This window comes from Platichthys flesus, chromosome 9 (assembly GCF_949316205.1).
Source record: "Platichthys flesus chromosome 9, fPlaFle2.1, whole genome shotgun sequence".
In the NCBI taxonomy this organism is placed as follows: Eukaryota; Metazoa; Chordata; class Actinopteri; order Pleuronectiformes; family Pleuronectidae; genus Platichthys; species Platichthys flesus.
The window spans coordinates 17,307,420-17,324,458 of record NC_084953.1 but is presented as its reverse complement, the minus strand read 5'-3'; the positions used below and the strand labels follow the sequence as shown (position 1 = coordinate 17,324,458).

The window sequence follows — 17,039 nt, the reverse complement described above, 5'->3', positions numbered from 1 at the left end:
TGCGTGCAGTGGCTGAGTGGCCTCTCTGAGCGGTCTCTTTAAAGGCCCATGTGTGAGGCGGCAGAGAAACCAATTCAAGCCCCTGTCTCCTCAGGGATATCCCCCTGCTCCGGATGGGTCAGTAGGATTCGAGGAACAAACGTATCAAAGAGCTGAGACCTCGGTACTGACTCACTTTCCTGTGTAGAGTGCCTCCCTTGTTTTTCTGTCTTTCTCTCTCTCTAGTCTCCGGATCCTGCGCTCCGTCATGCTGCAGCATCTGGTTCAACTTTAGGGAGATGTTTATATTCCTGTCCAAGTACCCTTTTATTACACTGGGAATGGAATTAGATGTTTTGTTAGTTCAAACAAGGCAAATAACGATGGCACTCAGTGGAAGTTGCTGTGCCCACACACAAAATTGAGCTTTCAGTGTTGTATCTTTAAATGTTTTCTGTATTTTGTGCATTCAATTATATGCGACCGATATGATCCAAAGACATTTGTTAAGAAACTTTGACTTAAGCAATGAACACCTGAGGAAAAAATGCCATATCTTCTGGACTAAAAAAGATATCAAACTAAGAATGATACCTTCCTATACTACATCCCTCTCTGTCCAAGTGACCGTTTTGACACCATGTTACTTTTAATCCATGTCTATACTATCTACGGTACAGAATTTTCATCCAGCAGAAGACAGGACAGGTCTCATTCTCACGTAGGCAGTTGTATCATTGTAAAATACCTAAGTAAACTGCACACCAGCTGGCAGCCAAGACATCATTGTCAGCAACTCTTGTAATTGATTAATGTTTGCTCTCTACAGTGGTGACGAGGCTGATGTGATTGTATTCTTCTGGAAGAGGGTCACGCAGTAACCAAAAGGACCCAGTCAGCAGGCAGTTGTGAGCGTCAACGTCATTCTTTCCAAACATCCCTGTTTCTGCCTGGGAGTTTTAAAAATACAACAGTGCAAGCAACGTCTCCAAACTTTTTCATTGCAGCAGCTCTGAAACTCCAAAGTGGCGTTGACACCAAGTGTATACGTAGCAGAGATGATGCATCTTTCAAATGGAAAGGTATTAGTGTGGATTTAGCCACAGAGCCAGAGTGGAGGGCTAGAGATCAGACGTTGGTGCATACGATGGCTTGGAAAGAACCACATAACAGGGACCACCCTAAGAAGACCGCCTGGAAAACGCAAACAAGGTCGGCCCAAGCCAACATGGTGGCGAGCTGTGACAGCCGAACTGAAAGAGATAGTTCAGACATGGGAAGAGGTCCAGCACGTAGCCCAGGACAGACCAAAATGGAGACAGATCGTAAATGCCTTAAACTCCTTTAGGGACAAAGAGGACTAATAATGAGAAACACATGAAGAGTGTGGCCCACTGAACTTGTACTGGCCGTAGAAGACACCCGTCCAATGAGGCCGCCCAGTTTATTTTTTCATTGTTGGGATTCTGCAAAGCTCTAACTTTCAAATTAGTCCAGGCAAAGTAACCCATTTTGGAGCCAAAAATAGAAGTAATTGTAAAAGAATTTTTTTCAGCATAGATAATTTCTATGAGGTGTCCAGAACAATATACTAAGAAATCCTAAGAAATCCTAGGTGAGGAAATAGGTTTTATTCTCATCAATCCGAGATGTGTGCCAATAATGCGATGCAACAATACATCCCAAGGGGGCCATTTTTTTCCTTTACTCCTATCAAAATGAAACTTTACACAATGAAAGTACCCATGACAAGTAACATTTTTTGTATTACAAGTTTCTTTGAAAATTAATTAGATTATGCAAATGAGCCATACACAAATCGAATATGCCCAAAATACACTCAAATAGGCTTAATTTTTTCCTTTACTCCTACCACAATAAAACTTTACATGGTAAAAGTATACATGAAAAGAAACCTTTTTTGTATTACAAGTTTCTTTTGAAATGAATTTGAATATGCACATGAGCTGCACACTTATTGAACATGTCCTAATTTGCATAGGCAGAAACACCATTCATACGTATGACAAATAATCTTCATCCATCACTCATCCTACTGCCAATGGATGATGTCAAAGTTGCTTTTAGACTGGCCTCTAACCTGAAAACTGCCTGGCTTGGTAGAACCTGCCAGGGGTATAATCCCCGCCGGTATAGTCTTCAGGGTCACGGAGGCACACAAGCCTCACCACCACGAAAGGTTGATGAAAATCTAACATATTTCCTCAATGAGAATTTCTTAGGACTTTTAGTATGTTTTTCTGGACACCACATAGAAATGATCTATGCAGAATAATTTATTTTTTTTCCAATTAGTCGGCTGTAAAATGCTACTTAGGAAGAAAAAGTAGCGTAAAAAAAAAATGTCCAGCATAGATAATTTCTATGAGGTGTCCAGAACCTTGTGGACATCTTATGACAGTGTGTGTGAAATGTATGTCAGATATGTCACACAGAAATATGGTACGGCTACTGTCATAGTCTTTGATGGCTACAAAGAAGAACCAACAATAAAAGACGCCACTCAACAACTGCGTCGAACAGGTGTTACTCCCGGTATGACTGTACACTTCTCTGGTGACATGATCATCCAATCCAAAAAGGACCACTTCCTAAACAATAAGGAAAACAAACAACAGTTCTTGGTTTATCTCAGTGATAAACTTGAGAGAGCTGGGTGTATCACAGACCATGCAAAGCATGATGCAGATGTGCACATTGTCCAAACTGCCATTGCCTCTGCCAGAACAAAAGACACAGTCTTAGTAGGTGATGACATAGACTTGTTAGTACTCTTGCTGCATCATGCTGATCTGAATGCAGTGGGAGCTGTTTCTGGCACCAGAACCGAAGAAAGCAACTAAAACGAGACGGATATGGGGCATAAAGCAGACGAAGGAGTTACTTGGTCCCAAGGTGTGTGACAATATCCTCTTTATCCATGCCATCACAAAGAAATGCACATCCAAAAAACATGAACTCCCTTGCACTGTCATTTGCGGAAAAATGTCCTGGTACTAGCTGCATAAACTCACAGTTGCCTGATTTATCAGATAAATATGACCCAGAGGGGAAGAACTACGCAAAGAACAAACCAGGAACTGATATAGTGGGTGTACAGAAAACATACTAAAAGTCTTAAGAAATCCTCATTGAGGAAATCTGTTAGATTTTTATCAACCTTTCGTGGTGGGGAGGCTTGTGTGCCTCCGTGACCCTGAAGACTATACCGGCGGGGATTATACCCCTGGCAGGTACTACCAAGCCAGGCAGTTTTCAGGTTAGAGGCCAGTCTAAAAGCAACTTTGACATCATCCATTGGCAGTGGGATGATTGATGGATGAAGATTATTTGTCATACGTATGAATGGTGTTTCTATCTATGCAAATTAGGACATATTCAATAAGTGTGTAGCTCATGTGCATATTCAAATTCATTTCAAAAGAAACTTGTAATACAAAAAAAATTTCTTTTCATGTATACTTTTACCATGTAAAGTTTTATTGTGGTAGCCTTATTGGCACACATCTCGGATTGATGAGAATAAAACATATTTCCTCAACTAGGATTTCTTAGGACTTTTAGTATGTGGTTCTGGACTCCTCATAGAAATTATCTATGGTGAAAAAAAATATTTTACAATTAGTCTGTCGTAAAACGCTACTTTGCCTGGACTAAATATGCATCGTTGGGTAAGATGTATTTTGAGTGAATTATTCATATACCATTATGAGTGCAATTCATCAAAAAATGCTTCTTGGACTGACGGAATAAACTCACCATAGTTTAAAAGGTGGCCACCCCACAGGAATTTGCAATAAACACCCACTATAATAAAGCATTCTCCACTCTTGCCTCACTTTGGGGTTCACGCTGTATGCTGAAATGACTGTGGTCTTCCAGTAAAACACACAAGTGAAAAACAATAAGTTGAGACAGCAGATTTTTGGTGCATGTATCGGGACAAACGGGTCCCAATAGATACATGTTGTTCAAGACAGATAAAACCCCATTTGCTCTTGTCATTATGACGGTGTAATGCCTTCAGCAGAAGCTTCCTGTGTCTCATTACCACACAGGCCTCTGACTGATGTCTGATATGATGCACCTCTGTCACACCAGCGTAAACCTGTGATACATTTCAGAGCTATTGTAATTAAACTCAACACGAGACCTCAGGAATTCTTTGCCCACTTGACTACATATATCATCTTTTTTTTCCGATATATTATGATTTTGCGGTGTGGCACATGAGCCTCACTTCCACTGGAAGGTGGCCTCGTGTGTGTGTGTGTGTGTGTGTGTGTGTGTCTGTATATGTTTGAGTGTGTGGGTGTGAACGTGGGCGCATCGCTCCTCCTGGAGCTCACCTTTAATGAGCATGGGATCAGTCACTTACATTACATCACAGTCTCTGGCTGAGTTGTTTATATCCCGGCAAACACATGAGGTTATAATGTGATGCCCACACTGACATTTCAGGGATGCCTAAGCATCACGCTCTGATATGTCACGCTTCTTTCTCAACGTTCACCACATTGGATCATTACGGACAACTTGCTCTACAACTTCCAGTAAGTTTACAGCCAACATCTATTTGAAATGATGTTCTGAAGAAACCGGCACCTTGGAGAGTTTTCAGAGACCACCCACTCTCTGGATCGCGGCACTGGATTGTAAACAGTTCTGTCCCACATCTGAAACTAATAGATATCAGATCCATCACTCCATCAGAACACATCTGCCTCAGGAACTTGCTTTTTTTTGAGATGATGAATTTTAATTTCCTACATGTGTATGACATTTGAATTCTGACTCCGATCATGTATACTGTTACAGATAATGTTGTTTGGATTTCTCAGAAATTCTTTTTTTTATTGAAATGATGTCTGATGTGAGGTAATGAGGGGGAGCACACTACCAGTCAATGCTCAAAGGTTAATGCTAAGTTCATCAAATGACGGACCTGATGAAGATGACAATGTTTTATTCAGAAAAAAAAAAACATTACATGTTTAATTTTGGACCATGGCTATGTTGTTACCGCACATAACACAAATTACCAGTTCAAATATTCAGAGCCTCAGGATGGATTTGAAACAAATCACTGACACAAGGGCCGACAATAATAAATTGCCATCCGCTGCACCTGACAGCAAATCGAATGATTAATCTTTGCAGTGGGAAACTGGCCTTGCTGGGTATTTACTATGTTACGAAACAATCGAAACTCCATGCAGGTTTACTGCTCGCAAGCAGTATTTTGCAATTATCTGGATGAGATCGGATCATTACCAGCAAATCAGCAGAGGTAGGATGTTTACAAATGCTAATGGCCCCAAATTACTCGTGTTGAATTGTTTCACTTCCTCATTTTGACCTCTTGGACGATTTCTCTGCTCTCTCTGTGTGTGGTCTGGCTCGTACGTTGTAAGTCTAATATAAGTTAAAATGAATGCCAAATGGGAATACAAGAAAATATACTGTTAGGCTTTGTTAATATTTTAAGTTTATATGTGTACGGTATTCAGAAAAAATGTATGTATGATTCTTTTAAGGGTTTTTAAAAGTGTTGTGGGACATGTGCGCCTGGGTCTGTTTAATACATGAGACTGTTGCCGCACACCATGCCGTTGAGTCTACTTTGGTTTGAATCCTTGTTGAAATATCAAGCCACAGTACTGAAGGAGACAAGTCAATGAGGTGTATAATTGTGCAGCACTTAGTCCCTAAACTTGACTCAAATTGAGACCAATTGTGCAATTTGAGGTTTGGAAGATCACCAGGCCGTGACCATAATTTCACATCAGTTTTTCAGGTGGCTCTGACAGAGGAAAAAAAACAAGAATACCTTGTGTTGGGACCCTTGGCCTGCCTGTTTATCATGGAAAGTTGGCTTGCCTTAGCATATATATTTTGCTGCCATGCATTAAGTTATGCCCTGCAAATGCTGCACACATAAGAGCGGGAATGTTTCCGTGGTTCGGATTTCATTTGATTTTGCCTGCTCATTATCTACAGCTTCTTTTAGTTGAGCAGCTACAATAGTCACCAGGATGCACTTGATTAAATCCTCCTCGACTTGTTGAAGTGAGACAGTGTATCACTAATGAAGTCAAGAGGCCCATATGGTATCTATTCACCAAGGCTGCCGAGCTGCACATGGTGTAAACAGACTGTTGGTCAGTTTTAGCTAACAGGAGTAACGGCACCCATGCATAATGTTAGCAGCTCCGGTGTTGTTTGGAGTGGACTGTGGAATACGATGAGACATACTTTGCAACTGCATGAGAAACAACACAAACATCCAGAGACTGTCACACATACTGTATACACCTTATGCACGCAAAATCTTGGGAACCCATGTTACACCCACATTCTCTTTCACACAGACACGCATTAACACACACGACGTGTACATATCGTAGGCCAATAACAATCCTTATAACATTTATATACACAATTCCCACACACAACTCCTAATGATCCCTTATTGTCCTCATTTCGAGGACAGCAAACTGCTGGGTAATTACTTGTTGAAATGCTACTTCTTGCTTATGTTCATTTAAGAGTTGTCTTTGGTCCCTGTGTGTTTGTGGCGATCTTCATATGGGAGATATACTGGGTAGAAGAGATAACACAACACAACATTTTTAAGCAGGCTATCTTTTGTGTGTTGTGCACTTGTTTTTTTTGTTGACTAGACTGTTGTCACTCTGTTTGTTACTCTGAGAGCTGGTCATACTGTATTCATACGATGCACACATTTCAAATGCCATTAAAAAAGGACATATAGTGATTATCACTCAATAAAACCAAACGCCTACAGTTCTGTGAGGCCAGGAACAGTAACGGTGACAAGGTGACAAAGCTAACATTTTAATATTTACCATTTTAGTTTATCATGTTTGTGACAGGGTGACTCAGTGTTGGGCACTCTCACCTCCCACAAGAATATATTTGGTCTGAATCTCAGCTTGGTCAGGGTTGGAGGTAGCATGTTATTGTCACATGTCCGAGGGTTTTCTCCGGCTTACTCCCACAATCCAGAGACACGCAGATTGAGTTTAGGTTGTTCTACTTTTGAAGTGACCTTGTGAATGTGAATAAGAAAATCCGTGCTCACTTTAGTTAGTTGGGTTCATTCTGTGGGGACCATGTATACGAAATTATGCTCTATTCCCTGATAAAAATCTAGTCTGAAACCCCGTTGTCAGAGTTAAAATGTGTTCGGACTAACAATTGCGATATAATAGCAGTAAACACAAAGAGTCAACCAAAGGGTCAAATCCCCCCCCCCAAAAAACCCTGTCCTTCATTTAACCACAATGTATTGAAGCAATGAGTCGTTAAAAACAGATAGCGAACAATAAAACATCTGCACTGAGCGACCAGAAACACTCACAACAAAGACGGCTTTAATGAGGCTGCAAATTGTGCACATGTGTTCGTCCAAAAAACATTTATATTATGTTAGCTGCTCGGTGATGTAATCCAAAACACGTATGCACCGACGCAGTACCCTGGGATCGAGCTCTGGAACACAAGCCGTGCAGAAAAACACTGGACACAACAGCAGGGATACCTGCTGCGCTTCAGACATGAGCATATACTGTTCATGTTCATGGATGTGTCGTGTTTATTTTTTAAAGACGGCTTCTTCCGTCACTCATGTTGATCTTCACGGCCTTCTTACTGTGTGTCCCATGTGTGCATGCATGTGCATGTGAGTGGGTCTGATGCGCAGGTCTTGTGACACACGGCCTCAGACAGATTGTGTCTGGAGGAGACAGAGTCTTCAATGGGTGGTACTGAAAACAAGTCACGCATGACTAAGAGGCCCAGGAAGTATCAACAGATGGCTGTTATTGCTGAGCGTGTGTCTACGTGTGTGTTTATGTGTGCATGTGAGTGTGATTTCGGGGGCCCAGAGGGACTGCGTGGGGCAGTCCCGACTGGAGTGTCTGGAAAAACTCTATGGAGTGACAAAAGCAGTAGTGTCCCTTGCAGCATATCTGTCTGCTGCCTTGGCTGCAACACTACAGTTCTTGGCAAAAAATGGAAATCAAACTGTGAAAGTAGGCCAAGAAGACATTTCCCTTTCCATTATCTAACTCACTCGGCATAGATGTGTGCACGCATCTGCACATACATGCATATGTATCTATTTGGCAAGAAGAAATAGAAAGAAAATGTATAATATTTGTAAACTCCCTTACAAGGAATGAGGTGCTGAATAATGTAGGATTTTGTCAACATAGTCCTAACCAGATTGGTTTGATGTGGGAGATCTTGGTCGGGGCTGACCTGTTTCTGACCCACAGTCGCTCACTCCCCAGAATGCATTTTTACATTGAGCATTCGCCTCTGATGGCAGTGACGCACTGGGCTCGGAGAGACAATAGCTAACCTCAGTTCGGCAGACATAGCAGAGCTCTGTGCTATCAGGCCCTATCTAATCTCAGCCCATGGGACAGCCGCATCTTTCCCGCTCCCATGTGGCCACATCAGACACAACACCGGCCTAAAGAGGACATGAGCATATAACTGCTTTGCTGTGCAGAAACATCCAGGCTTGTTGTTATTTATCAAATCTGGTTGGGAAATAACAGCTAGTTTTTGTACTGCACAATTAACAGAACAATATTTTGTATAATACTGATACAGAGCACTGTGTTTGCTTTATGTCTCATGTTAGATACCATATGGATGTATGGCTGTATCCATATATTTTTACTCAAAACACTACACCCTTGACACACCACAAGAGAAGGTGCGTCCAGGGCTCCCATCATCAACAGACGTGAAACTGGACATTCGTGCATAAACATCAGGCCAGACAGCTTGAGGGATGTGATTGGCTGACAGGGCGTCGGATGGGAACTCCTACTCACTCTCCACATGTTGTGCCAAGCGCTGGAGGTGCTCCTACTTGTTTGACATGTTTATAGCTGTCAATCTGCTGTTATGGTAATCACATTGAGAATATCTGTAATTTATGAGAATGAAAATAAAAACAGACCTGAAAACAAAATAAAATAAATAGTTTTCTGCCGCCAGATCTTATGTAACTGGGAGTGATCTCCTCGACCTTCACGGCTGTCTCAGGGCCACCAGATGGCTGCCAATGACAACTTGGGGTGTCCACATAAAATGAGACGTCTTTCCCATGTGCGAGGCTACTTATTTACTGTTTCACATCTCATGTTTGACACTTGATTAAAATGATTCCAACAACCACATCAAACAATCAGAGACAAATCCACCTTTAAAGAGTTGTGATACTCAGAAACAGATGCTGCTCGACTTTGCTTGATGCTTGTTGGGCTCGAGAGGTGGTTGACAGGAATCCAATGGAAAAGCAACGTGTCAAAATAAATCCAGTCAATTGCCAAATTGCAAAAACACATCTCTATGCAGTTGTCCCCCCTGCATCCCCCTGCACTCATAACAAATGAGTGCAGGGGAGACTCAGCTTGGTGGTACATGATACAGATTTGTTTGGGGAGTTATCCAGGTCTTGACTTGATGTGTGGCTTTTACATTGTGAACTGAAGACATCTAAACCCAGATTCACCATAAGATTTTATAAATTCCCCTGGAAACTAAGCATAAATGAATTGTATCTTCAGCCAGTGGCTACAAAGTCAAATAGTGTGACACCCCTCAACACTTGATACACAAAAGCACCACCATGTGGCAGTATTTTATAAGACACATTGTTTATAGTGGTTTTCAAATGAAGAAAGGTTAATAGTAACTATTTAAGCTGTTTTTATGTTTCTTCATATTTAAAACATTTGTAACACAGTTACTTAATTTCACAAAAAAAAACATTTGTAATGTTCAAGTTAATCTAAGTCTGTAATTTTACAGCCCAATGTATTATTTATTATTCATTCAGTCCTCCTTTTCAAGTGAAGCTCACATCGCTTTTATCTATATCCATGTTGAATTAGTCACTTTACGTAAAAAACATACAGAATATGTAGATATACGTAAACAGTCCAATAATTAAATGCAAGATCAATCAAATACAATTGTAATAAAACTATATTTATTATTATTTAAATATAAATAATATATTTAATATATTAATGTAAATATCCAGAACACTTGAGAATCAGATTTGTTGTGATTGTGTATGTGTGAAATACAACTCCCATGCCACTCTGTCAACATCATGGCAAATCATGTGAGAGCATACCATCTATTGGCACAATGGACAGTTTTAACATCTCGTCCCGTGTTTTATGATTCTAAATCTAGTAACATTAAAATAAACATGTTCAATTAACAAAAACAAATCGAAACAAATAAATAAACTAAATAATGTTAATCCAGGGTCACGGACATATTATATTCAAAGTGAAAAAAGACTCACTTTTTTGTTTCTGATAAGGGTTCATTTCTACATGCAATAAAATGTAACTTTTTAACACATCTCAATTTAGTCATCTTATCTTGAGGTATAATTGTTACAGTCTTATTGTAAAGGGGATAAAAAATATATATATATATATATATGACCAAAAGATGAAGCGTAGGGACAGTGACAAATCAATTACATTATTGTTTCTCTTCATTTTAAACATTATATATGATGCAATGCAGCCATGACGCTGTCGCCGTGGTTTCTGGGATGTTGACATTATTGTCCTTCACGGTGCTCCGTAGTCCTTCCGCTCTCTCCCTGCTTAGTGGCTAAAGATGGCTGAAGCTCCCCTATGGCCCAGTCGCTTCTTCTGTCACAGATGCTCTGCAGAGATCAGCCCCCGGCTTCCCGTAAGTAACATAGACACAGACTCAAGGTAGAGACTGATGGGCGAATAAAAAACAAGGCGGCGTTATTGTTTCTTTAATAGAAATCATAGTAAGAGCGGAGTCAACTGTTAGCATGCTAGTAGCGTTAGCCGGCCCCTCTTGAGTTCCCGTGTATCGCGCTAACGTAGCTCAGTGTCAGTTAGCTTGTTATCTCAGTGCTGGATCTGTCAGTGTGTAAACACGTACGATCACAGTGCTGCTTCTTCGATCACATGCGCTGTAACAAGGCGTAGCAGCTGCCTATGTTTATAAATATGGTTTGGTAGTTAATACAGCTAACAGTTGGGACAATAATACGCTTCTATATAGCTTGTAGTATTAGCTATAATCACCATCAACACTGTCAGCGCATCTTACGTTAACCGTCGACTCCAGCTTCTCATTTTACTAACGCAGAGATGTCGTCCCACTTAAGACTTCGTGGACCAGACCTGTAATAACATGTGTGAATGATCTGGTGGCAACAATACCACTCCGTCCTTCTCGTGTCCTGCCATTCAGTAAGTGAGCGTCTGTCACAGGCTAGAATGATCTGTCTGCATGTGGCCGTCCCAATGTGAACGATCAGCCATAGGTGTGTGTTGGGTGCTGGTAATGTCTGGCGGTGGCAGTGACACCTCACAACTCTCTCACTACTGGTTTGATCGATTAGAAGCTAATCTTCTCCTTTAGAAATGCACCTGAGTGGAAAAATAGCTAAATGTGAGTAAAATATTGATACAAGTGAAGGTTTAATCAATTATATGAGGCAATAAGGTTTGTGTTCATATCTTCTCTCTCTGTTGACTGATGGGTTAGTGTAAGGTGTCTTCCATCCTGGAGGAAGAAGCTGTACCTCATTATTTGCATTTTGAGCTATCCTCAGAGTTTCTATCCTCTAATGTGCTGCAGGCTTTTTGCAAAACAAATCTTGATTGACGTCATGGAAGCAGAGAAGAGAGATGTCAGTTATCCTTAGTGTTTGCCAAAAGGAACTATACACACACGGTTCCCACACCAGATAGTGACACAGCTGGTTATGACACTTTCAACAGTTCCACTAGAACACGGTTGTGTTCAGATCACTGATCAGAGATCTGATCAGTGATCTGAACTCCTAAAAATCTGGTGTTCATCTTTATTTTCAGATTCATGTTTATATATATTTTTTACGTGTGTGTGAACCTGACAAGGTAAAAAGGTATAGAAGCATGTTCAGTCTTCTTTATCCCGAAGTCCATCCATAAACTGCTTTGTTTTTTTCCTTAACAGGACTATACGTGTCCGAGATGTGACTCCGGGTTTATTGAGGAGCTGCTAGAGGAGAGAAGGTGTGTGTGTATATCAACCATTACATTACATTACATTAATCCAAAGCGACGTACATTTTTTAGAACTTCTGAATCTTGCCAAGGACACTTAGGCATGCAGATGGGATAGAGTGGGATTCGAACCGGCAACCTTCTTGTTGCAGAGCACCCGCTCTATCCCCTAGGCCACGCTCTCCCCCATATGTCACCTTATCACAGGGACCATCTACTAACTTATTCATTCAAAGTTTTCTGTATGATTTAGACACTCCATACTCCGTAAGAGACTGCAGTCTTATTTTATCTCCATAGAGAAAAGTATCATCTATGTTAGGCCAACATTCCTAACAGTTACATCCCTCACTAGCCACATTTAGGATTCACACACTCTGCGAAACTCAGCTTTGTACCAACACCTGTAAGAGCAGGCAACACAGGCTTTGACTCCTTTCTGTAAGACATTGAATCTAATTATGCTTTATAGGCCTTTTATGTATTATCATCTTAGCCTCTGTCCCTTATTTAAAACTGTTTTTCATTTGAAGTGTCATTGAAAAAATAAATTCATTAATGCCTCTACATTACTCGACAACAGTGGCATTAAGGGCCTTTCTTTGTTTTGATTAGCATTGCTTCACTGGCTGTCAAACATTTTTTTAAAAATCTTGTCACATTACCATAAGATGTGACGATTAAAATTGGGAACACAATCATTTTATGACTGCATGTGAAATCAGTCAATACACAAGCAGTCAAAATATGCAAGGGCAAGTATAGGTAGAAGGAAAAGACCCAGTAAAACATGTTAACGTAATAGTTCGGAAGGATGAAAAATATCTAATTTGCTTTGACATCATAAAGTTGACACAACCTGTCAACAATCTGTTCCCTGTTTAGTTCTGACAATGGCTCCATGTCTACCCTCTCTTCCGGGCCACAGAACCAGCAACCATTTGAGGTTTTTAAGTCACTCACTTCTTCTCTCTCTCTCTCTCTCTCTCTCTCTCTCTCTCTCTCTCTCTCTCTCGCTGTCTCGCTCTCTCACACACATAATGTCCCTCTGGTCTTCATACAGTTACTTACTGTAGCATTTCTTAGTCCCATTGCGTTGACGTTTTGTTTCTAAAAGTAAAAGTAATGGAAATTTCTCTTTCACTTCTGCTTTTTCAACTAAAGTCTATATCTGTTACTGGTTGATGTGTAGTTCCAGTCATTGCTTTCTGAAAACCCCACAATTATTAATATTTCATGGAAATACTGTATGTTAACACATATTCTGTAATATTCTATGATTTACATAAAAATAAAACAAACTTCAATTCAGGTTTGTTGTATCGACCCCAGATATTTGTTGTTAGCTTGATGATTTACTTTAGACAAACCACTGAGCTGTACTGATTTCCACCATCAGCATCAGGACACCTGGGTTATTCTGGTGTCTTTAATTTGTATCTTTGTCTCACAGACTCCAGACCAGCACTTGTTCACATTCCCATCGGGCTATGGTCAGTTTGCCCTAGGTGTCTTTGACGACAGTTTTGACTTTGGGCCTGGACTGGGAACAGAGGACAACCGGGATGTTGAAAACAGGAGGGAAAGGGAAACAGCATCACGGCAACGATATGGTGCTAGGCAACCCAGGAGTCGTCATGGTTCGAGGCGACAAGCTGGGAGGCACGAGGGAGTTCCCACTTTAGAAGGGTAAGAAATATATTCTGTGACAAGTCCCACTAGTGCTTGTTTTATGGTGTTGTCTTCTGTAATAGTTAAGTGTCTTGATGTGCAGAACCTAATTAAAATGTTCCATCGCATTATCTGAACTCTACCTGTATTTTCTCTTTTGTAGAATTATTCAGCAGCTAGTGAATGGAATAATTGCACCTACTGCAATGCCAAATATAGGTGTTGGGCCATGGTGAGTCTCTGAAGCAGAGTTGTCAAATTGTTGCGACTTCACAATTTACCCTTTGTTTCATTCTAGCTGGATTGATGTTTCATTGTTTTGTTGCTTTAAGGGGTGTTCTTCATTCAAATCCCATGGATTATGCCTGGGGAGCTAATGGACTAGATGCAATTATAACACAGGTACTGTAAAGACCTTCAACTTGTTTCTGAAGTTGTTTTTTTTGCTCATTCTGAAATTGATAAATATTTATTATACTTTGAATTGCATATTGGGGATATTGAGTATATGTGATATGTCTAATGCAAAATCTATCTCACAATTTTCTTTCTATTTCTTTCCCTTTTTCTCCCTTTAGTTATTGAACCAGTTTGAGAATACGGGACCCCCGCCTGCTGATAGAGATAAAATAAAAAGTCTTCCTACAGTACAAATTACAGAGGTGCATGTTGGTAAGTGGGAACACATAAGAGTCACAACTGCTGTAACGATTGTGAAGAAGTATAATTGTTTTTCAAAATAGCTTGTTTGTTTCGGGGTTTCCCAAAAAATGTCAGCATTCATGAATTGGTTTGTAAGCCTTACTGGCCTGGAGGCTGGAGTCATTCCATCCTAGATTTATATGTTAGTATCGGACCAGGTTGCCCATGTTGACCTCATGAAAACTCTTGCTGTGGAAAAATACCTGTTTGAACTGTAACTGTAGTTAACTGTAGTTATAAGATCAACTTTGGTTTCTTAACCAGTTTTGAATTGTACAGACCAGCATGGTGGCCATTATAATATAAAAATTTAAAGACCTTAATGTCATTATTTCAACTTTTCCCTCTACAGATGATATTCATAATTTTCTGTTGTTTCAGCTTCGGGGCTGGAGTGTTCAGTGTGTAAAGAAGATTACAGTGTTGGCGAAAACGTGAGGCAGCTCCCGTGCAATCACATGTTCCACAATGATTGCATAATACCCTGGCTGGAGCAGGTATTTGTCATTTAAGCACCACCAATTTAATAGTCTTACCTTGTTCACCAGTTGCTTTGTGGAAATATGTGGCAGTGGAAAAGCAGCAGCAATAAAACTAATTATATTGCTTCCCCCTGTTTTTCCCCTTCTTTTCCAGCATGATACGTGTCCAGTATGCAGGAAAAGCTTGTGTGGACAGAACACCGCAACAAACCCTCCAGAACTATCAGGGATGAACTTTACCTCCTCCTCTTCCTCTTCATCCGCCTCTACCCCTCAGTCCTCAAGTTCGACTAGCAATGACAACTCAACTGAAAACTCCTAGAGAGACATTTCTCCTTATCACCCTATGAGCTGTTTATAGCTCTGAGGCTGCTTTACTTCAGAGCAGTGACCTCCAGTTTCTCCCTGTCATAGGGTAGAGACCTGAGTGCATCTCGTCAGGAGCACTCTCACCTGACTCAGGGGTAAGTGATACGTGAGGCTCAACCTGATGCTCCCACCCTCATCAGGAATCTGAACAGAGGAAGGGCAGAGGCCCTGGAGTGCAGCTTCTGTCAAGGAGGATGTAGAGACTTCAAAAGCGTTTGATCTGCCTGAATCACCTCATACAAGGAAGAGAAAGCAAAGGAAATCCAATGGTAGAGAACTTGGGACAACAACTCAGTTGCTGTCCTTTTTTCTTTTTTAATCACAAGACTACTATGATTTATAATGACCCCCTTTTGCCAATTCAGGAAAAATGGATATGTACAGTTATTCCTTTATAATTAGTATTAATTTTTGACAGATTAAAGACCCACTGCAGTGCAGTGTGTAAGTGGGCATTAATGCTCTTTTCATGGTTTGGAAATATGTTTGCTTTTAATTCTCTATAATCAGTTTTAGCACAATTACCATTGGTTGCACTAGAAAAGATGTCAAATTGCAGTAATCATGTGCTGTTTGGATAGTGATGTGGCTCATCATTACCAACACAGATATTTTTCTTTTATCTGCTAAATTGAGGGTCGAGCTTTCAGATGACACACTTCTACATTTCATTGCATTTGTGCATTTTAACTTAAGGGTAAATTAAATATTTTCTAAAGTTGCCAGTTGAAAATGATTGATTTGCAGTATGTTCGTGTACAATAAAGAATATTGGAAATCAAAATAAAGATGTTTGGGTAGTGCCACTCAAAATTTCATTTGACGTATTCTCAGTGCGTGTTTATATGATCTTTCAAAGTCTTGTGTACAACTGTGGTCTTATTATTAAAATATTTAACAGATTAGCTATGCATGTCCCAGATACATAATTTGCTCTACAGGGTCTTAGATCAACCAAGCAGGGAACAATAACATCATAGGGAACACTGCTGGAGGTGATTTCAATGCATAATGCTGTGTTGAGATTGTTTTGTCCTTGCTCCAAAGGCATGCTGATAGAAAACAGCCTATATCCTTTTAATGGGCTACTTGCCTGCTAGATGTGATCTATGAGCCATAAATTCTGCTTCCTGTTTGATTGTTCAGACATATGGGTGTATTTCCTCCACATTGTACCTTGTCTCTGAGGTTTAGGTTCAAAGGCCTTTTTTTCTGGAGGGATCATTGTTATGGACTTTCTGTCTTGGTCGAGCTGAAAGACCAATGGAGCCACTCGACTTGTGCTCATTAGTTTGACAATGTGGACATGCTGCCTTGTATTCATCATTAATTGTAAACATTGTGCAGGTATGGAATTTGTATTTTTTCATACACCTTGCACCTTGAAAAATATTGATATTTTCTGAAAAGTCTCTGCATAACAACAGGTCAAGCTTCCACTTAAGCTCCAAGCAATCTGAATGTACAGGTGGGTAGATGTGGGTATTGCAGGTGGAATGTAAGAAATATAATATTTTTTATGGGCTGGCAAGTAGAATCTTTTCAGGAAGCATGGCAGTAATGGATTCTGCCATCTAATTACTGCAGTATACATATCCTCCATAGCAATAACACAAAAGTTAAATATATATAATAAGTTTGTTTGTATAGGACATTTCAACAAGGAAATGCAAAGTGTCTTATATCAAATATGAAAGAAGAATAAAATAAT

At 40.2% G+C, this 17,039-nt stretch overlaps 1 protein-coding gene across 2 annotated transcripts; it reads left to right on the top strand.

Annotated features, from left to right (window-relative positions):
* Positions 1 to 10,624: 10,624 nt before the first annotated feature.
* LOC133961066 (E3 ubiquitin-protein ligase RNF126-like) lies at positions 10,625 to 16,146 on the top strand. Of its 2 annotated transcripts, none has more exons than XM_062396009.1 (9): positions 10,625 to 10,764; positions 12,055 to 12,113; positions 12,990 to 13,050; positions 13,558 to 13,793; positions 13,939 to 14,007; positions 14,108 to 14,177; positions 14,354 to 14,447; positions 14,859 to 14,974; positions 15,114 to 16,146. In XM_062396009.1, exons 1-9 carry the CDS (start codon positions 10,690 to 10,692, stop codon positions 15,279 to 15,281), a joined length of 948 nt encoding a protein of 315 aa, XP_062251993.1. In that variant the 5' UTR covers positions 10,625 to 10,689; the 3' UTR covers positions 15,282 to 16,146. The 2 variants fall into 2 exon arrangements, with proteins under 2 accessions (XP_062251993.1, XP_062251994.1); XM_062396010.1 differs by lacking the exon at positions 10,625 to 10,764 and adding an exon at positions 11,214 to 11,303.
* Positions 16,147 to 17,039: the final 893 nt, after the last annotated feature.